At 34.9% G+C, this 21,090-nt stretch overlaps 4 protein-coding genes across 5 annotated transcripts; all 4 read left to right on the top strand.

The window, feature by feature from the left end:
• Positions 1-3,085: 3,085 nt before the first annotated feature.
• LOC149735005 (uncharacterized) lies at positions 3,086-5,099 on the top strand. Its single transcript, XM_089879584.1, has one exon. It carries the CDS (start codon positions 3,163-3,165, stop codon positions 3,889-3,891), a length of 729 nt encoding a protein of 242 aa, XP_089735710.1. The 5' UTR covers positions 3,086-3,162; the 3' UTR covers positions 3,892-5,099.
• Positions 5,100-5,243: 144 nt separating this feature from the next.
• LOC149735004 (mitochondrial inner membrane m-AAA protease component paraplegin-like) lies at positions 5,244-13,991 on the top strand. 2 transcript variants are annotated; one of them, XM_089879541.1, is made up of 15 exons: positions 5,244-5,381; positions 5,458-5,677; positions 5,937-6,079; positions 6,429-6,544; positions 6,977-7,094; positions 8,341-8,466; positions 8,566-8,763; positions 9,076-9,282; positions 9,631-9,793; positions 10,402-10,512; positions 10,814-11,013; positions 11,432-11,551; positions 12,049-12,156; positions 12,560-12,727; positions 13,205-13,991. In XM_089879541.1, exons 1-15 carry the CDS (start codon positions 5,370-5,372, stop codon positions 13,280-13,282), a joined length of 2,088 nt encoding a protein of 695 aa, XP_089735667.1. In that variant the 5' UTR covers positions 5,244-5,369; the 3' UTR covers positions 13,283-13,991. The 2 variants fall into 2 exon arrangements, with proteins under 2 accessions (XP_089735667.1, XP_089735666.1); XM_089879540.1 differs by having other exon boundaries at positions 5,302-5,677.
• LOC149735003 (protein adenylyltransferase SelO-1, mitochondrial-like) lies at positions 13,945-16,793 on the top strand. Its single transcript, XM_089879542.1, has one exon. It carries the CDS (start codon positions 13,945-13,947, stop codon positions 15,925-15,927), a length of 1,983 nt encoding a protein of 660 aa, XP_089735668.1. The 3' UTR covers positions 15,928-16,793.
• Positions 16,794-17,501: 708 nt separating this feature from the next.
• On the top strand, positions 17,502-20,959 carry LOC149735002 (tetraspanin-3-like). Its single transcript, XM_089879580.1, has 6 exons — positions 17,502-17,724; positions 18,046-18,222; positions 18,540-18,761; positions 19,130-19,291; positions 19,603-19,686; positions 19,978-20,959. The coding sequence occupies exons 1-6, from the start codon at positions 17,665-17,667 to the stop codon at positions 20,071-20,073; spliced, it is 801 nt and encodes a 266-aa protein (XP_089735706.1). The 5' UTR covers positions 17,502-17,664; the 3' UTR covers positions 20,074-20,959.
• The last annotated feature ends 131 nt before the right edge of the window (positions 20,960-21,090 follow it).

The following is a 21,090-nucleotide window of genomic DNA, read 5'->3' as shown; positions in this document are numbered from 1 at the left end:
ACGTCATAATGCGATCGCTACGCTTGCGTTTCTCGACCTATTTCATGGGGCCCCATGCGCGTTTGTATTTGCGCAAGGTAATTTAGTTTAATTTAATGCAATTTATTTTTCCTGCAATTCTATTTGCTATGAACTCGAGGCACGAGAATCAAAGAGTTGGTAAAGTATAAATCACAATTGGCATTGTTACCTACACCTGTTTTTAATAGATGACATCGAAGATGTGACGTCACGAAGTGGTGATGACGCTGCAGAAGAACCCACTTCGTGAGTTATTTTGTTTTGCCAACACATTAAATTATTGAAAATTGCAATTTTTAGCTATCCTATATTTTCAGAACATGGTATGTGACGTCACAGAGGATCAAGTGGGCCATGGCGCGAAATTAATGAAGGTAATTGTGACGTATATTCATGTTTGAGCTGACGTAGTAACGATTTGTTTGTTAGTGGATAAAGCTCCCGAAGAAACGCACAGCAACAAGGTGTGTATAAAATTTGTATTAAAAGTGCTACACAATAACAATAAGATACATTTAAGAAACCGTTGTTAATTGAGTAATACACCATAAATACGGTCCATGTTTTCGTTAAATGTTAAACACGATTACGATTAGGGAGTATTAGATAATAGGAGATAACAGCAGTGATCATCGTCCCCCATAGTACTATACATTTTTTGCAGACTAAGAACATCAACGTAACGAAGACGCCGATAAAGGATGCCGGTTTGAGGTTTATGTGTTTATGTGTTTACTATTCTGTTGTGCTGTATGATTGGGAAGCAATTTTTACAGTGTTGCCGGTCTGGTTGTCCCTTGACTGGTGCGCTCTTACAGTGTTGCCAACCATTTTTGCTGGAGCTAATGTTTGCCAGCTGTTTTTAGTCAGTCACTACTATAGTGCATTTTGCATGTCTTTGAAATATATGCAATGAAACTATGGCGAACATCTTGCTGGATCAGATTTTGTTGTTATACACACACAAACTTCGTCTACAAAGATCGAATCTTTCAGCGATTCTGTATAGACCTATTCGCTTGGTGAGAACGCTGTGTTGGTACACAAATACTCGAGTAATATCAACACGCAGTATAATATATGCTCGTAAATGTGATAGTAATCCATTTAATATATTTATATAAACTGTAAAGTAAACTTCCCTAAGTGACTATCTTTATAATAAAACGTCATGTAGCGCGATTGTGACGGTGGCCACGTCACAATTGCGCTACGACGTCGATACGATGGGTCAGGACATTGTCATGACCCTGCGTTCGGTACGGTTACGTCAGTTCTGATTGAGTTGCGTCACGGCCAGGTTGTTGACAACCTGACGCAGTTTCGCAACGGTCGATGCAGTGCGTAACAGCCGAACGATATTATATTGTGTGAAGATGCGACGAGAGTATCGCGGTACCAACATGGCGACTTACTTTGTGATTAGGACATACGGAGAAGTTGTTGGCTTCGACACCTTGGGGTCGGACATTCAATATGGTGTACACTGCAAATGATTATTCTTTAAGATCGAACTATATTTTTTATGTAGATGTTTCACTGATTATGTCCGCGTTAATTGTTTTTGGCAGGCCTCATCTTTTTGTATGATTGCGTCGTTTGTGTGTGTTGTGTTCATTGCATTTCACACTCTACATTTATTCACACTGTTGTATTCTTTTTGTCTTTTTGTCGGTATATTCCTTGTTTTGCACATGTATGTGCCATCGTTGTATTATTTTTGTCTAGGGTCTCTTTAACCTGCGTGGACAGTAACATCCCGCAAGGGTTTCTCACCAGAGTAGAAACCCACTACCATTGGCTGGGGGCTTGTCGTGCCGTAGTGGCTTCCCACCAACGCCAGCCACAAACTATATGAAGCTATTAACCATGTTTCTGTTTTCCAGAAGTCAATCTGAATTCTTTTATGAGAGCTACTGCGAATGCTAAATTCATTATCTTTTTTATTTGTATTTTAATAAACGCTTTGGTCACTCTACTATGATGTACTTGTGAAATAAACCGAAACTTCGTTGACATTTTTTGTGTTAATCCGGTAGATCAAATTTACGAACGTATACAGTTACCTACAGTCAGAGCCATAGAAATACCTACTACGACTCTGCCTACAGTAGGTTATAGTTTTAAAATAGAACTCCGCATGCAGGCAGTAAAGGTTTGTTGAAATGTGTTCTACGACTCTGCCTACAGTAAGTTATAGTTTTAAAATACAATCCGCATGCAGGCAGTAGAGGTTTGTTGAAATGCGCACCTACCTGTGGCTTATAGGGACGGTTCGAGGCCCCCCCTGCTACCGGTGTCGGTGTATCCTTGGGCAAGTTTTGTTAACGCTGTTTCTGCAACCCAAGGGTTAATGGATTGTCTAAATATTCTAACCTGTCAGCCAGAGTCCGTATATAAACTCTGCTGTCAGCCATTCATAAATAAAAAACAAAACGCCAATGTAGCTAAAAAATCATTTTTTTGCTTCAGAGCTGCCCGTTGTGCAAAAGAAAATCAAGTATTAAAGAGTAACACATAACGCCCCACCCTAACCAGAACCCAGATTTTATTTCCTACGAAAAAATGTCACGTGACCAAATCTAGCGAACCGCGCAAAAATTTCTACATAGGCAATTATAGTTGTTTTGTAAACCACGTTATATAATATAACATTAATCTTTTACAATATTTTATTAGTGTATGTCAGCAGCTAGGCCCTAGGGCGATTTATATGTATACAAATTGTCGCAAATCCATTTTTAACAAAAGGCACGCCTACACGAGTTATGAGTATTAAGTTAAAAGTTAAACGTATGGTATAAGCGACAAAAAGTATGGTGTTTTAACGTTTACTACAGTATAAACATTTGTGTTTTACTAGAAATTGTCATACATACTGTCTCATAAAATACATTGTATTTGTGTGACTGCGACTGCGCAAAAATAAGGTACACATATTTTATATACAAAATAGTTTGAAAATTGTTGGCCTTTTTCAGCAATATTACTATAATTTTAATAATATAAAGTTATATTGTGGGTTGGGTAAGACCGTACATAATATATTATACTTACAAAATAGTTTTAAAACTGTTTGTCTTTTTCAGAAAGGTGCTACAATTTTTAGTAATTCCTATATTTTGAGTAATACTTAGAAGAATGGAGTCTATTAAAAAGAAGATTAGCAACTTGAAGAATGAATTGGACGCCAAGCAGGACAAGATTGATGAGCTAACTGATAAACTGAAGATAGAAGAAGAACTGAGAAGAGCAGCTGAAGACCAAAATCAGGATTTGGAGCGAAAATTGCGCCTTGTTGAAGGAGATTTAGACCGTGCAGATGAGAAATTGACAATAGCAAAAGCCCAGTTGTCTTCATTAGAGCAGCAGAGTGATGATGGCAGTAGGGCTTATAAATCGCTTGAAAATGAGTTTAATTCTTCTGTGAATAAATATGAAGCGCATTTGGATGACCTGAGAGACTCCAAGATGTTGGCAGAGGAAATGAGTCGAAAGTATGAAGAGGTAGCGAGAAGATTGGTGCTGATGGACTCAGAGCTGGAAAAGGCTGAGGAAAGGTGTTCGGTCTCGGAAGGAAAGAACGCAGAGCTAATTGAAAGCAACAAAGAGTTGAGCAGTTTGCTGAAGTCTTATGAGGCAATGGAGTCTTCATTTAGCTCCAAGGAAACTCAAGCTGATGATCGAATCCGTGTTTTAAAAAGTACGCTCCTTGAGACTGAAGCAGCAAGAGAGGCAGCGGAAAAATCTGTTTCAATAATGAATATACGAATGGAGAATATGGAGGAAGAGATTGCTTACCTACATTCTGAAGTGGATAAAGCAAAGAAGATGTATACAGAGGCTGTAAATGAGTTGAATGAGTTGTAGACAAATTGGCTTTCCCAAAGCAAGCTGATAATTAAAATCAATATAAAGCTGAAATAAGAGGATGGAACAAAAACTAAAAATTGAATAACGTGTGTTTCATAAAATATTAATGCTAAAAACAAATCGAAAAATGTTTATACTAACTTTTGTTTCATAGAATCGTTGCACTACACTTTTCTGTAGGTTTAATTTTGAATCAATTTTGGTTAAATATCATTGAGTATTCATATATATTTGTGTCTTAATACTTTGTTGTTGCAGGTTAAGAATGTTTTCCACCTTTCTAATATGGCCAGTTATGATACAGTTTCACAGAATTAGGTGTATTATATTAATGTGTATTTTTTGTTATGAAATTTACAAATATTCAATAACTAATAATAGATAACATATTTAACTACTTAATTGTGTGTCTTACTCTTGTCTAATCACTGCTAACATTTAACAGTCTAGTAACACCATAAAAAAGCAGCATTTCATCATTGAATAAAAGTAATATAAACTCACACCAAAAGGCAGTGTTTAAATGTGCCTAAAAATCCAAAAAATTATGCTGTTTTTGGACCCCATTGAAAGAGAGAATTGTCGAGTTAAAAATATCTTCAAATTGCCGCCAAAACTTCACTTTTTCTGATTTAAACCATCATGAAATCATTTATATGATTAATTCACAATGTAATTTACAGTCGATTTTTACAGAGAAAATTTTTCAGAAAATGTATTGCTATTTCCCATAACTTTTAAAGGTTAACTTTGTCAACTGGTTAAAACAATTGTACATGATTAATATAAAGTGTGGTCCAACTGCAGGTCTACAAGTTTCATGCAGCTTTTTCAGAAAAAAAACGTAACAAATCTTTTATAAAATTGAATATAATTACAGTTAAATAAATAGTGCTGTCATGCTGAAATTGGCCCATAAGCTGCTACTAGGTTGGACTTGGACCATATTGTACTAATAGTTTAAAGTGTATAAAAATATGGGGCGTGTGCACAGTTTAATCCAGAGTACAAATAACTGTTTACTTGCTATTATAATATTATATTTCAAAACGTTAAAGTACATACATTCCCGTAAATTACATTCGACATTTTTTTTAAGCATTTCAAAATTGTGATCCTGTAAAATTGTGTATAAATTCACTTGTGTATAATTGGTACCTTTACAAAATATTTTCCAATAAAGTACAACCGATTTTTGGCAATAACTTTTTACCTAGATTACTGTGTATGCTCACTCCATGTAATTTTATAGGTAAAAAGTAAATGTAGGGAACTTGTATAAAATTGTATAAAGACAAATAGATAATCAAAACTTCAGATTATCCAACAAATTGCAAGGCTATTATAACAGCCTGCAAAGTAAGGGATTCATTTTGCAAAGTTTCAAGACTTTTTTTATCAGCAAAAATGACTTCATTTTTACGGACCAATTTACTGTCTCAGAGTGGTAACAACTTCTGGAAAAGAACTTCATTATGGACATCAAGGTACTCTCAAGTGTCTCACTTCTACAGCAAAAACCTGACGCATATAACAACCAATCCACCATCATTCTGCTTCCAGCATTTTTCAAGGGACAGAATTTTCGGGCTTGTATTGAACAAAAATTTGCCAGCACTCACACTGCAAAAGAATTATCGTTTTTTGAGCACCAGTGCACGTCAGCAACAGCAAAATAATAATGAAAATAATGAAAACGATTTTATGAACAATTTGCTGAAAGTTTTTCTGGGCACTGCGTTCTTTGCTTTTGGAACAATACTTTTAATACGCTCTCTGGAAGGTATGTAATGTAAACTAGTTTAAACTATAAATGTTTTGTATTCTATTGAGAAAAGAGTTTTTACCTGCAGGCTGCAGCCTGTGTATAACGACTGTCGTTTTTTTGCTAATTCCATTCTATTTTTTGTTTAATCTTCGCTACTCTATTTGAACAAATAAAAATGTTGTGTTATGATTACATCTAGTTAAATTTGTTGCAAATTTGTATATATAGCTCAATTTACGCGTAATATATGTAAAACAAAAATTTTAAACTGCAGCATCCATGGAACAGCAGAAAATATCCTGGTCAGAGTTTGTGGAGAAGTATTTGGTGACAGGAGAAGTGAAGCGACTGGACGTAACATCTCAACACACAGTACTTGTTCAACTTCATCATGGGGCAGTGGTGGATGGGAACAGGGTAATTCAAAATTGGATAATTTTATATAAAACAAATAAATAGAACTTCTACAGTTGTTATAACACTGATGTTCTGTTTCATAAATCTTATGCTTGATTGTGAGTTACCAGGTTACCATGTATGTAACTTTGTTGGTGAAAAATGGATTTAAAAGGGGAAAACAAAATGAATGAAAAAATGTAGGAAATTATTACCCAAATTCTGGCATATCAGGGCTGTAGTTATAACATGGGTGTTTTCTTATACACACTTTGTGGGAGCATACAAGTTACCATGTATTTAACTTTGTGGGTGATAATTTTTTATATAATTTTGTAACTTTGGTTAGTTTTGATTTTTGAATTTTTAGGAAAACTTTGTCAGGATTGGAAATATAAAAAACACAGCTGAGATCGAGGGGATGTTAAGAAGGGAAGAAAGAAGGTTAAATATAGACCCCGTGGATGGAATACATGTACAACCATTGTGAGTATTTGATATTTTATGGGGGATGAGAATCTTCGGCGATTATCCCATTTTTTCAACATTGTTTATGCACATTCTTTTCTATATGTGTGGGGTCCTACAGTGAGGCACGCCATAGGACCTGGGATTGAGAACAGAGTTGGCCCATTATCCCAACATATATATTATGCACATTCTATTCTATATGGATGAGGTCTTGCAGCTCGGCATGATATGGGTTTTTAGGCCATAGTAGGCTCACAAAACAGCCTTTTACCGTGCTATTGTGTGTCTACACAAAGAAGCAGAGCCAAAGTATACTGCATTCACCACATTAATCAATGAGGTTCCCTGTCTTTGCAACTACGAGTGTAACTGCGTTTTAGAAATATCACTACTTTTAGTTTTATATCTATATATATACTGTATTTATTAATTGGTCCAATATTTCAGACCACCACCACGAAAATATACCTTCATGGATTTAATGTTCTTTGCCATGCTTGGCCTTATGCTTGTACCTTTGCTATTTGGAAGGAAAATGATGTCTGAAAACTCAATTCAAAAAATGGTAAGAAATGATAACTGTACATATGGATATGGTATAAACTGGAAATTCAGCAGTAAGTTTGTAGGTGTAAGTGTCAACAAGTTTAGTGTTAATGTTAATGTAAGTTATAGGCATATTGCATATTTGTACATTTTGTCTACTGCTTGAAGTGTAGCAGTATCAGTATGTGGTGTTACTAACCAGTACTGTTTATATAAATTAAAAGCAATGACGTATTGTATTGTTCTGTTTGTCTAACTTCAAGGTACAAAATTTAAATCTTTTTACAAACACAGCATGTTTATAAATATAAACAATAAATATCTTAAATTTACAATTTTTTTTTTCAGTTTGTAGTGAATGAATGAATGTAATTTACTTTATCCTCGCGTGGCCATTTTTATAAAAAATATAAATATATATTATATATTAAATAATCTTAAATAATCTTAAATATACAAAAGTTTTTTTCAGTTTGTAGTGAATGAATGAATGTAATTTACTTTATCCTTGCGTGGCCGGAAAACGACAGTCGTTATAAAACTTATAAACTTATAACATTGGTTTTCATACACCTCGTGCCAGGGAGGCACGCTTTGACACTTGTGATTTAGACCAAAGTTGGTCCGTTACCCCAGACCGTTATCAATAATACATGTTTTGTTATCACTAACATAAGTAAAGCAAATAACGAACATGGTTTTATTCCAGTGTGTTTCTCTTAGTTTGCCATTCTAAAACTAACATTACATGAATATAGATTGCTGACCAAATGGTTCATAAAATATAACACTAATCTGAACTGTTTATATGAGTCATGTGTCAAAGTACAAAGCCATTAAAACAAGTTTACCTGTTAATATATATCCACCTTTTATTTTATATGAGTGAGGTCGTATGAAAAAGCTTGCAATGGTATTTGACTTGGGATTTATGCAACATGGGTTGGCACATTACACTCACTTATGAGATACTAACATAACAGCCTAATTTATTCTATGTGGGTGAGATCCTATAATGAGGCATGACATGGGACATGAGATTTAGGCCAGAGTTGGCCCATTACCCAAACACGCAGGAAATTAAACCTGAGTTGGCCCATTACCCAAACACGCAGGAAATTAAGCCTGAGTTGGCCCATTACCCCAATACCCATAGTCCATTATTACCCAAATATCCAGGGTGCTACAACCCATTAGCTCAACCCATAATTACGAGTCAGGTACCGAACGTCATACCAGTCTAACTTAACATGTATTTCCTACAGATGAAAACGGTTATGGGTCAGGGTGGCACAGACTCACTTGCAAAACCAACGGGGATTTATTTTAAAGACGTGGCTGGTATGAAAGAAGCAAAGCAGGAGGTTATGGAATTTGTCGACTTTTTGAAGGTGGGAAAATATCTAAACAACCACCAATAATGTTACAAATGTGGTAACTTGTAAGCGGGCATGAGGTGGACATCATTTATTTATTTTAAAAACTTTCAGAGGCCCGATAAATATAAAACACTTGGGGCAAAAATGCCGAAAGGTTGTCTGCTCACTGGGCCACCCGGTGTTGGGAAAACCCTCCTAGCGAAAGCAGTCGCTTCCGAATCTGGCGTGCCGTTTATTCCGAAGTCAGGGTCGGATTTCGTTGAACTGATTGGGGGTTTGGGAGCTAAAAGGGTGCGGCAACTTTTTGAGGTAAGGTTTAAAATTATTTTATGCTAAATTTTAGCCTGCTCTAGTATTTTGCTAAAGATTATATATATATATATATATATATACTTTTTGGTATAATTTTGGGAAATATGTTTATGATTTTTTCTGTCTTTTAGCCAAGTTTTGTCTTTTTGCCAAATTTTGAAGGAAAGTTTTAAAAGTTCTATGAATTTTAATATCTAATTAAAGTATTGCACAAAGTTTCACAGACACAAAACCCTCAGAAGTTAGCTTCGTGGCTATGAAATTTGCTTAAACTGTTGCACAAAATCTACTATTATTATCTCGATCCAGAATGCCCGGAAAATGGCTCCATGCATCGTTTACATAGATGAGTTAGATGCTATTGGGGGCCAACGGAAAGACTCAAACAGTTACCAGGACTCGTCCGAAAAAGACCGAACATTGAACCAAATATTGGTAGAAATGGACGGCATGTTAAGCGCTCAACATGATGTGCTTGTACTTGCTTCTACTAATAGACCTGATGTACTGGACAAGGTATGTAGTGTGTATGGAACCTATAATGTGTGATGTGATTTTCATTATGTATGTTTTGCATTATGTGATATAGTATGGAGTGTCAATTCTGTGTTTTACACATTATGTGGTAAAGTACCGGATATTAGGTGAAAATTCAATACAGGTTTAAAATACAGGGTGTTGGGTGTAACTGAAAATTCCACCCCATGTTTTACACATTATCAAACAATTTGGACAACCCAATTGTGACCACTGAGTTGGAAAAATGTCTGTTAAACATTTAGTGCTTTTTCCAAGGACTTAAGTCAGTATCAGTAAATTTCACTCTATGTTTCTTACATTATATTAAAGTCATTTTCCCTCCAGGCAATAACAAGACCTGGTCGTTTTGATCGTCATATTTACATTGACCTGCCAACCAAAATAGAACGTAAACAAATACTTGAGCGCCATCTTGCTACCATTACACTGGAGAACCAACCAAAGGAATATTCTGAACAGCTGGCTGCTGTAACACCTGGAATGAGTGGTAGGTAACGTTTAAAATTGTATAATTCCCTAAAATTTTTCTCTTCTTTTTTATTCCATATTGGTAACTGCTACATTGTGGCTGATTACGAACCTGGACAGAGACGTCCTATTATTTTTGCTAAAATCTGAGGTGGCATTGCTGAATGTGGTAACGCCCATAGTCACCATATATAGGGGACCTCATTGATTATTGTGGTTAATGTAATATACTTTGACTCTGCATGTTTATATCGACGCCTAACAGCAATGTAAAAGCAGAAGTGACACTGTTGAAATACTTTTACACTCATAGTCATCAAACATGGGGAACCTCATTGATTAATGTGGTGAATGCCAATACTGTCATTACTGTGGCTCTGCTTTTTTACATTTGATATGACATTTTTTTCCAATACTCTGCCTCTGCTTTTTTACATTTGATATGACATTTTTTTCCAATACTGTGCCTCTGCTTTTTTACATTTGATATGACATTTTTTTCCAATACTGTGCCTCTGCTTTTTTAAATTTGATATGACATTTTTTTCCAATACTGTGCCTCTGCTTTTTTACATTTGATATGACATTTTTTTGTGACAACTTTTACAGTTTTGCATAAAATTTCAGGAGCAGATTTGGCAAATCTTTGCAACTTAGCTGCAATCCAAGCAGCTACAGAAGGAGACAAAGTAGTGAAGGAGAAACATTTGGATTATGCTGTGGAGCGAGTTATCGCAGGTAAGTAAATTAATCCCATATGTTTTATTATGTGTATTTTTTTGGTATAAAGTACAAAGTGTTGGGTGTTTATTCTATGTGGGTAAGGCTCTATAGTGTGGCATGCCATGTGAACAGAAATTCGGTCCAGAGTTGGCATATTAACGCAACATTGCATGTATTCTGTTCTATATGGGTAAGGTTCCACCATGTGACACACTATAGGACTTAAAATTTATACCATAGTTGCCCCGTTACCCCAGCGTATCCTGTGTAAATTCCACCCCATATTTCACCAACACATTACCATTCCTACCACTAGGTGCGCCAAAGTCCTCGACAGCCGTCTCTCCAGAAGAGCGCAAAATTGTTGCGGTCCATGAATCTGGTCACGCTCTTATGGGTTGGCTATTAGAACACACCAGTGCACTTTCTAAGGTTTCTATTATACCAAGAACGAATGCTGCTCTTGGCTTTTCAAGGACACTACCCACGGAAAGGCATCTTCATACTCCAGAACAGGTATTTAAACTTTAATTATATGTATAGCAGTATAGGAGCGGTAAAAGTAAAAGTAGGAAATAGGTGTAGCGAATAGGTATTGGTAAAATCTTGGGTAATAGATAGTGCAACTCTGGCCTAAATCTTAGATCCCATGGTGATGACCTTACCAAAAAATAGAGTAGAATGAGATAAAGTAGTTACTAGTTAGATATATAATATTCCTTATTTTATCCCAGATATTGGATTTTATGTTTAATATGTCATCTAAATACTGTCTAAACTGTAAAAGCGATTACACATAAATTACACACATAATGTCTAATTTAGTTCCAGATATTGAATATCATGTTTAATAATAATACGTTATCTAAATGTTGTCTAAACTGTAAAAGCGATTACACATAAATTACACACATCATGTTTAATTTATTCCCAGATATTGGACAACATGTGTATGGCCTTGGGTGGCAGGGCAGCTGAAGAGATTGTGTTTGGGAATGTGACACAGGGGGCTCAAGATGACTTGACCAAAGTAACAGACATAGCTTATGCTCATGTACGTTTATGACTTAAAACTAGAGTGTGTCGATTCCAATGTTTTAACTATAAGTTTGTCGACGCATTTTTTTAACCATAGTGTTTTATATGGCTATTGAAGTCAAACTTGGATTGAAAATTTTTCTACTATAAACGTTTACAACCAATATGGTAAGATTTGTTTTGCAAAAAAAAAGGTTCCCGCCTTTTCCATTTTATGAAGTTTTGTGCCTATGTATATGACTGTTGTTTTGCCATTACTTGTCTCTTTGTTGTTTTAAATAATAACCCACAAAGTAACATATGCGGTATCTCATAAGCAGGCATGAGGTGTATGAAACAGAACACTTATGTTATAACAACTGTCCTTGCCAGGCCATGAGAGGTTAAATAAGGTAAGGTTTATTCAATGTGATATATTTTTTTCAAGTTGATTTTGCAGTGTAAGAAACTACACAAACCATTGATGTGTCTTTATATTCATACACAAGCGTTTTAACTAACATATTATTTCAGGTCAAAACATTTGGTTTTAACCCAGTAGTTGGCCCTCTATCATTTACTGAGGGTGGTGATTATTCGTTGAGGCCGTATAGTGAACGGTTGGCTACAACCATGGACAGAGTAATTGATTATTAAATTTTATGCACCAATAGTATAGGCTGACTATGTATTCCTTTCTATATGGGTAAGGTCTAATTATATGGGTTAGGTCCCAGTGGTCCATGATAAGTTGTCCAAACTGTCAGCCATACAAAAAAAAAACAATCGCCCACAAAGTTACATACACGGTAACTTGTAAACAGACACGAGGTGTATGAAACAGAACACACATGTCGTAATAATTGTCAATGCCCGGCCACACGAGGATAAATAAGTTGCATACGTCCATTCAAGAAACTTTGTATTATAAGTTGTCTAACTTAGTACCAATACAAAAATAATTTATGAAAAATAAATTCAAATTTGCAAAAAAAAACAGTTTTAAAAATATAAACTGTAACAACAATTAAACCAATTTTTCCAGGAAGTAAACAAGTTGATTAAATCTGCTTACGAGCGTGCAAAAAAAGTTCTTCAACAAAACCGTGAACTTTTGGACACTTTAACTAGTGCTCTGTTTGAACGGGAATCTTTAAATTTTGATGACGTTGTCATGCTAATTGGTGCACCTGCATATGGAAATAAAGAACAGGTAAAAATATGTCTGTTTTAAATACAGGTGTATTACAGGTAACAATATGTTTGCATTGAATAAATAAATGGAAGAATGAATGTAACTTGCTTTATCCTCAAGTGGCTGGAAAACCACAGTCGTTATAACATGGTTGTTCTGTTTCATGCATCTTGTGACAGAACAAATGTTATAACGGCTGTCGTTTAAGTAGTCTTTAGTTGATGAATTAAGTATTAAGTAGAATTAAGTTGTCTTCGGTTGATTCTGATTAACTTTATGCCAGGAAGGGTGTTTTGCTGTGTATGGCAATAACACATGAGTGATATATGTATTTACAATTCAGGAAGGTGTATGAAACAGAACACTTGTGTTATAACAACTGCTCTTATCATACGTGTGAAGAATTTGGTTCAGAATGACGGCTTTCTATGAACTATTTTAGAAATATAAACACCCTACAAAATTACTTTTGAAACTTTTTTTCAACCTATTCAGATTCAAACCGTTCCTTTTGGGCCATTTGCTTCTGACACTCAAGAAACTGAACTTGAAACAGAAAAAGAAGAGACATAAAACATTTCAATATATATTTAAGTTCACTGTTCAAGTTAGTGGCACATAAACTGCCACAAGTGCTAAAAAAGCAGCTTAAATTTCTTTCCAAATTGCAGTGCTTTCCAAATAGTAACAAGTTATGTTAATTTGGCGTTTTTTACACAAATTCAATATTCTGTTTAGTACTTGGCTGATTCTTACGGTATTGATGTGTCTGAAACTTAATATATTCAATTTTGAGTGCAGAAAGTCGAATATGTTTCAGTTACTACCTTTGTTACTCTAATACTATCATCACTGTGCTGCTATTTTATGTTTAGTTTCAGAAACTCTAATTTTTATCACTTTTTTCCAATCTCTAGTGTATGGCTTCGTACTGGTCCCTACAGGTGGCACAGTATCCAGAATTCGTCCGTTTTGTCCAGATTTCGCTGCCGCATGCAGAACTCGGTAATGAGTTTGCATACGACTTCGCATGCCGGATACTGTGAACACTACAGCCACCTTAAGAATAAAACTTTTTTGATATATAGTACATGTTTTTAAATTGATAAAAATGTAGAATTGTCCGGAAAAAAAGTTTGTCAGTTTCCCATTTGGTAGTAATTGCAACATTATTTCACCATCTTTTATCTACTGTGTTTCCTAAATTTTATTTGCAGGCTTAAGACTTATCTTCTATGGCATACATACTACAATCTGGTTACTTAATTTTGTTTCATCACAGGTCAGAATTGGGTATGTTAGGAAAATGTTTTGGTTCAAAACTTAGCTTTTTCTGCCGTAATTTTAAAACTGCATCTGCTATGGCAACTATTAAGCAACCAGAAGATCTTCAGTTTGACAATCTTGCTCTGAAGACTCTTCCAGTTGATGAGTCAAAGGTACCGGGTTCAAGACAGGTCCGGGGCGCTTGTTTTTCACTGACAGACCCTACACCTCTTGAAAATCCAAAATTAGTCGCTTTTTCTGAGAGCGCTCTAAGGCTTTTAGACCTAAAATGTAATCCAGACACAGAAGCTAAGTTTTCTGAGTATTTTTGTGGAAACAAGCTACTGCCTGGGAGTGTTACAGCGTCACATTGCTACTGTGGGCATCAGTTTGGTTACTTTTCCGGCCAGCTAGGCGATGGCGCTGCTATTTACTTAGGAGAAGTAATCAACAGTAAAGGAGATAGATGGGAGATCCAGTTAAAAGGTGCCGGACAGACACCTTACTCTAGATCTGCTGACGGAAGAAAAGTGCTCCGTTCTACTATTAGAGAATTCCTATGCAGTGAAGCAATATTTCATCTTGGAATTCCTACAACTAGAGCTGGTACTGTTGTTGTTTCCGATGACAAAGTGGTCCGAGATATGTTCTATGACGGGAAAGCAAAACTCGAAAACTGTGCCGTGGTTTTGAGACTTGCGCCATCCTTTTTACGGTTTGGTTCCTTTGAAATTTTCAAACCAATAGACCCAGCTACTGGTAGAGGAGGGCCAAGCACTGGAATGACTGGCATACTACCAACCATGCTTCAATATGCGCTTGACAATTTTTTCAAAGAAGTTGACCAGGCTCTTCCTAAGGTTGAGCAATACTTAGCCATGTATAAAGAAGTGTGTGTTAGGACAGCAGCACTTGTAGCAAAGTGGCAATGTGTGGGATTCTGTCATGGCGTTCTAAACACAGATAATATGAGCCTGCTAGGGCTGACTATTGACTATGGCCCCTTTGGGTTCATGGACAGATTTGACCCCAATTTCCAGTGCAATAACTCTGACAACAAAGGTCGGTATGTATATAAAGCACAACCCGAAATCTGCCAGTGGAATTTGAAAAAGTTTGCAGAAGCAATACAAGAGTGTCTGCCGTTGAATGACTCACTGAAAGTACTTGAAGAGACATATTTCCCTGAGTACAAGCGACAATATTTATCAGAAATGCGGAAAAAATTGGGACTGGTTAAGAATCTTCCAGAAGATGAAGCTTTGGTTGATAGCTTTCTTAATACTATGGAAGAAACTTACGCAGACTTTACAAATTCTTTCCGTAGTCTCAGTGTAGTGTCTTTACCAGGGGTACAAGACCATGAACCAAGCATTGAAACTACTTTGGGTCTTTTGTTAAAGGACTGTAGCAGTTTAGAGAGCGTTAAACTGTTCACCAAAAGTGGGTTCACAAGAGACCAGATAGAATCACTGAAACAAGTTGCTGAGCAAAATCCTGCTTTCTTATCCATGATAGGGGCAAGTGTTCAAGCTATAGAGGATGAAGTGCGAAAAATGGACGCTTTTGATAAAATACAAACTCTTTCTGAAGAAGATCTGCTGAAAAGTAACAAAGAAAAGTGGCAGAGTTGGCTTAAGAAGTATTGCACACGACTCGAAAAAGAAATCACTCCGCAAGAAAATTTACAAGTTTTAGACGGGCAGCGAAAACAGCTTATGAACAGTATTAACCCAAAATATATCTTGCGAAATTACATTGCGGATAATGCAATTAAAAGAGCTGAAAATGGTGACTTTTCTGAGGTGCGTAAAGTTCTTCAAATGCTAGAAAACCCGTTTCATGACGAGACAGTTCAGCCAGATGAAGTTACTGGTAGATGTGGTTCTGTTGAATATAATGCACCGCCACCATTATCAGCTTTGTCTTTAAAAGTTTCCTGATCTTCATAAACCCAGGTTGCAATACCCTTGAATATCAATGTCTGCAGTGTGGAGTATTCTGTTACTTTTAAATTTTGTAAATGCATAAGCTATACAGGTGCTCTAAAATTTTTCGTTCTAATTCTTTCTTATATTGTGTATAAATGTATATGCTGTTGCTGCCAGGTGTATGTATTATAAGCATAAAAGAGATCTTCTGGTAATCTTAAACGATTCAATAATGTTTGGTCGTATGGCAGATGAAATGTCGGTTCTTTAAGATCACAAAACAAACGATTTCCAGAAGATCTCTTTCACACTTATAGTATAATCAAAGATTTGCTGTATAAACAATTAAACACACTGCTGACATTGATATTTTAAAGGAACACCTGGATTTTCCACAATATTGCAAGTTTTTCATATTTTTTACAATCGGTTCTCTTCTGTCTTTACATGGTATATGTTTAACATAAATTTACCCACTACCATATCCCTTTTATATAAAAATATGTGCTTACAATGGCCTAAAACCATAGTTACTTATTCTATTTAATAGTCAAACAAAGAAAATTCAACATTTTGTAAGTTCAAATTTACTCTAAACTGAGCTCATTTTTCGAACCATTTTTTTTAACTTTTATTCACTTTTTGCTATTGAATGACAGTCAAGGCATTAACTTGTTACAAGCTGCCTTGACTCGATAAAATGTTAGTGTTTAGTTGAATAAATTGTACATTGTTTCTGTATATTTAAACACTGTTATTTAATTATGCATTTTTGATTTTTTTCTTGAATAAATTTATGATTGTTTGCAAAATGTTTTACATTAACATGCTTCAAATCAGAACTAATAAATAGATAAAAGTGTATGTTGGTATAACATTTAAAAGGGTATGTATGTGTTGGTATTTAGGTTAGATTTAAACTGTTTGATACTGTTTAGGTATTTATGATTCTATTTACTTTTAAGGCTATATTACATAGCAGAGTGATTTTACAATACAATTTATAATAAGTTATAACAACTATTAGGCATTTATTAGTTAAATATAGTTTTAAAAGTGCATATTCTCAGGCTAATTAGCTATAAGTTTTATAATTATTTAAACTAGCCCCCGTTAATTAATAAAATAAGTTATTATAGTGCCTCTATGGGCCATTGTTACTCATCAAAAACAAGTTCGCGTCACATGACTATTGACTTTTACTTGAAGCATAGTTTAATAATACAACATTTTTATTAAACTATGCTTGAAGCTTGTTTTGTGTTTACAGTTATGGCTTTTGTTTTTAAATTCCAAGGAAAAGCGACACAAAGTGTCACACTTGTATTCAATTACAATAAACACTTCAGCGTAATAAGCTGTCGTAGTGTATTACTCACAATTTAAAAGCAATGTTGCGTAAAATAAGGAAGAAAAAGGCGGAAGTATAGACAAGTAGTGTTGTTTTTCTGTCTCGCGCTTAATTTTCTTATTATTATGCGTATTAATGAAGCGTGTAATGGTGTTTGTCTCTTATACGCGTATAATTTATTATGAATAGTAAATAGGCTTAATAATAATACGGCCCATTGGCTAAAGAAACTTGCATTCTTGCAGTAGCAACAAGCTGAATGAAAAACTAATTTTCATTGTTATACACCATACTCTATTAAATGCGAAAAACGGTAATTACTACTCTAATTTAGAGCACAAAAAACTTGATTACTTGCTTTGTTTGCAGATTTGTTAACAGTAGTTGTTATTTGTTCAGTAAACAGAATGGGTATTTGTATGGCCCCTTTCAAGTGTGTTCTTGTTATTTTGAACGTTTTGTTTTGGGTAAGTACTAATACGTACAAAACTAATTTATGTCTATTAGATTGCTGCCACAGACCTGAGAATAAAATTGAAGAGAGAAAGTAAATGCCAGTATAACATGCTAAAGTTTAAAACTAAAGTTTTGTACATTTTTGGCTGAAACAAAATTAGTTTATAGGTTTGACCATTTCACTATTATAATACAGACACAATAGCAGTATTTTAATGTGTTGGATATATCTTTTAACAGTTTTCCAAGTTTTTTCGTTTTTTTACAAAAGCTGGTAACATGTTTACATCTTTCACAAATGTGTTCTAACATTTTCACATCTTTTACAAAAGTTTGCAGGTGCTTTCATGCTCTATGTTGGAATCAAGTTTATACAAGATGACAACGGTTACAACCAAGTGGGGGGGAGACCTGCTGTCATCTTACTCTGCTCAGCATCTGTGCTAATAGTTGGTGGTATTATTGGGTGTGTGGGTGCAATGTGGGAGAAGAAGACTTGTCTTGGATTGGTGAGAATATAATATAGATGACGATGTTATAGTTTTGAAATTGAAGTCCACGTTCAAAATTTTGTAAGCGGGCACAAGGTGTATAAAACAGAACACCTATTTTTATAACGACTGTCGTTGCCTCAACATGCGAGGATAATTAATAATTTGCGCTCATTTAATCATTTAACTCCTAAACAGCTATGAGATGTACTCTAAAACAGGCATGAGGTGTATGAAACAGACCACCAGTTTGTAAGAATAGATGTTAAAATTTTGAATTGTAACATCTCATGTTATTCACAAAGTTAAATATGTGGTATTTTGTTCCCTTTTAGTTTCTAGTTTTCCTGGCTTCTGTACTAATCGTCCAAGTAGCCGTAACAAGTCTTATGTTCACCAACAAAAAATCAATGAAGTCAAACTTTGACGACTTTTTATCCGATCAATTTGATCTCTATGGAGCATCTGGTAACGACACAGTTGTTGTAAACAATAAAACAATCAACCCAGTTGAAGGAATCAATGCTACAGAGTTTATTGATAACATACAAACAGGGGTATGCAAACAGTGATTCTTATGTGTAAATTTTTTTTATCTGTGCCTAAAGTTTTGAAACAAGAAAGACATCGACTTTACATGTTTATAGTTTTAGCTATAAAGGTATTGTGCCTTTTACCATTTAACATTTTTTTCACAAGTATTAACATTATGAGTTGTAGTTAACATTTTTTCGCTTTTGTAAACTCTCCCGTTCTTCTTAATCGTGACCAAAGAGACAAAATAATTGTAATTCATTTCATTCATTCAGGTACAGTGTTGTGGTCTTCACAACTGTACAGACTGATCTTTAAATTATAGCTGTTTTACACTATTGTTTACAGCACCAACAATTTTTTTCATAAGTAGTAACGCTATGAATTTCAGGTACAATGCTGTGGTCTTCACAACTATACAGACTGGGCTACCTTTCCTTGGGGAGAAAATAAAACAGTGGTTCCAGTTTCGTGTTGCAAACCACAAAGTGAGACCAACACAACATGCACTGGCAGCACTGCAGCTAAAGATCTTCACCTGATCTATCAAACTGTAAGAGAGTTTTATTTAAATAAGAGAATGACGATGCCATTTAGACGAAATATATATCTTTTATTATACAATTGGTTAGACTTGAATTTTGTCTGCCTCACCAAAGACCTATAGAATAGACTGGGACCAATAAGCCTATATCCTAGGTCTCAGGTGTGTCTCACTGAAGAACTTACCCTCATAGAATAGAATAGACTGGGACCGATAAGCCTACATCCCAGGTCTCAGGTCTGCCTCACTGAAGAACTTACCCTCATAGAATAATACGTCATATCTTTTAATACCCAGCACCTTAAAACACACCTTTTTAGGGTTGTGAAGCTGGAGTAAACAAAGCATTTTATTGGTTCTTTGATTTCCTAACATGGACTGCTCTTGGACTTGCCATTCTAACGGTAAGTTAGCATTTTATCTCATTTCAAACTAAATTGTTTTGTTACATGAGAAGAAATACGTTCCATTCAATCATTTATAAAATATTTGCCACAATACTCTTTAAAACCAAACATCTAGCAAGCCTTTGGCAGCCACTCAAATTAGCATTATATATTATCCCCAATGCCTTTCTTTATTTCCGTTCCCACATTCACAAACAAAAACTGTCTATGAAGCCCTTTTGAAAACCAACAAATTAACCCCACAAAAAGTGTAAATATACTAATAACACTTCCTTCTTTTTTTTTCAGTTCCTCGGATGTTGTATTGTGGTTGGTTTGTTGTGCTACCATCGCAACCAGCCCATTGGTTATTCCCATATCTCACCTGGATACACCGAAGCATAGAACGGACAATATGTTCAGTATGTTTATATTTCTTTGTTTTCTTCATGGTTGCCCTAATCAAACTAATGTTTTTGAAGCAAAACCTACATAAAACAGGTACAAACTGGTTAAAATTAGTATATAAAAAAAGAAAACTGGTAAAAACAAGTTTAAACTAGTAAAAACTCGGTTCAAACTGGCTAAAACTAAAACAAGTTTAAAACCGGTACAAACCACCAAAAAACACTTCAAAATGAATATTTTTTCAGCTTTATTTTTAGGCAAACATCTGAAAATGTTTATTAAACCATAAATTTCAAGTTAACAAACAGTAATATGTATAACATTTAACTGTTTCAAAGTTCTTAAAGTGAAAAATTCAGCCTAAAAAGTGTGTGTTAATTTATTGCAATTAATATTCGGACTACAATTTAATTTAGGAATCTTTTTTAAAGCGCTAACTTGCACAAAACACATTAAATACATCAAGTATACAACATACTACCAACTCTTAAGTCTTAACCAATGCAAAATACACCACATCCAAAACGTTGATGTTATTTGGATAATTTGAATACAGTAGCAAGAAGCATGCGATAATTAATAATTATATTTTGTTCAATTATATCTCTTGTTGTTATTTTTCTTTGTTGTAGTTTTTCAGTAGTATACTTGCAAAATATTAAAAAACTACAACATAACGACGTATCTATATACATACTAATCACAAACTTTTGGCAAGTTTTCTAACATGCGATGCAAGTACTAACAAATTGTCTGAAACAACATGCATTTTGATGGTTATCAGTTCTGTGTAGTTAATTCGTGCGCGCTTTTTTCTTACTGTATGTTGTGTATATGTGCGTGTATAATATGAATAAATAGCCGAGTGCTTTTCGAAACAAGACTTTTTAGTGTCTATATTATTTAATAGGGTATTTATCTATAGTAGGTTGGGGTAAGATGGTACATGTTTTTATTTTATCGTCCATTCAGTAGTAAACAAAGAATATTTACAGAATTATAAAACCGTATTTT

This window comes from Ciona robusta, chromosome 6 (assembly GCF_009617815.1).
Source record: "Ciona robusta chromosome 6, ASM961781v2".
In the NCBI taxonomy this organism is placed as follows: Eukaryota; Metazoa; Chordata; class Ascidiacea; order Phlebobranchia; family Cionidae; genus Ciona; species Ciona robusta.
Note: the sequence above shows the minus strand (reverse complement) of the source record. Positions and strands in the feature narration are given on the sequence as shown.

What these genes read in the sequence shown, in the direction of transcription:
- LOC149735005 (XM_089879584.1), top strand. Translation starts at nt 3,163, where the DNA reads ATGGAGTCTATTAAAAAGAAGATTAGCAACTTGAAGAATGAATTGGAC.
- LOC149735002 (XM_089879580.1), top strand. Translation starts at nt 17,665, where the DNA reads ATGGGTATTTGTATGGCCCCTTTCAAGTGTGTTCTTGTTATTTTGAAC. An exon ending in TTTTGAACGTTTTGTTTTGG is followed by an intron (nt 17,725 to 18,045) that starts GTAAGTACTAAT and finishes CTTTTACAAAAG; the next exon opens with TTTGCAGGTGCTTTCATGCT. An exon ending in TTGGACTTGCCATTCTAACG is followed by an intron (nt 19,687 to 19,977) that starts GTAAGTTAGCAT and finishes TTTTTTTTTCAG; the next exon opens with TTCCTCGGATGTTGTATTGT.
- LOC149735004 (XM_089879540.1), top strand. Translation starts at nt 5,302, where the DNA reads ATGACTTCATTTTTACGGACCAATTTACTGTCTCAGAGTGGTAACAAC. An exon ending in AAAACTCAATTCAAAAAATG is followed by an intron (nt 7,095 to 8,340) that starts GTAAGAAATGAT and finishes TATTTCCTACAG; the next exon opens with ATGAAAACGGTTATGGGTCA. An exon ending in TGGCTACAACCATGGACAGA is followed by an intron (nt 12,157 to 12,559) that starts GTAATTGATTAT and finishes CAATTTTTCCAG; the next exon opens with GAAGTAAACAAGTTGATTAA.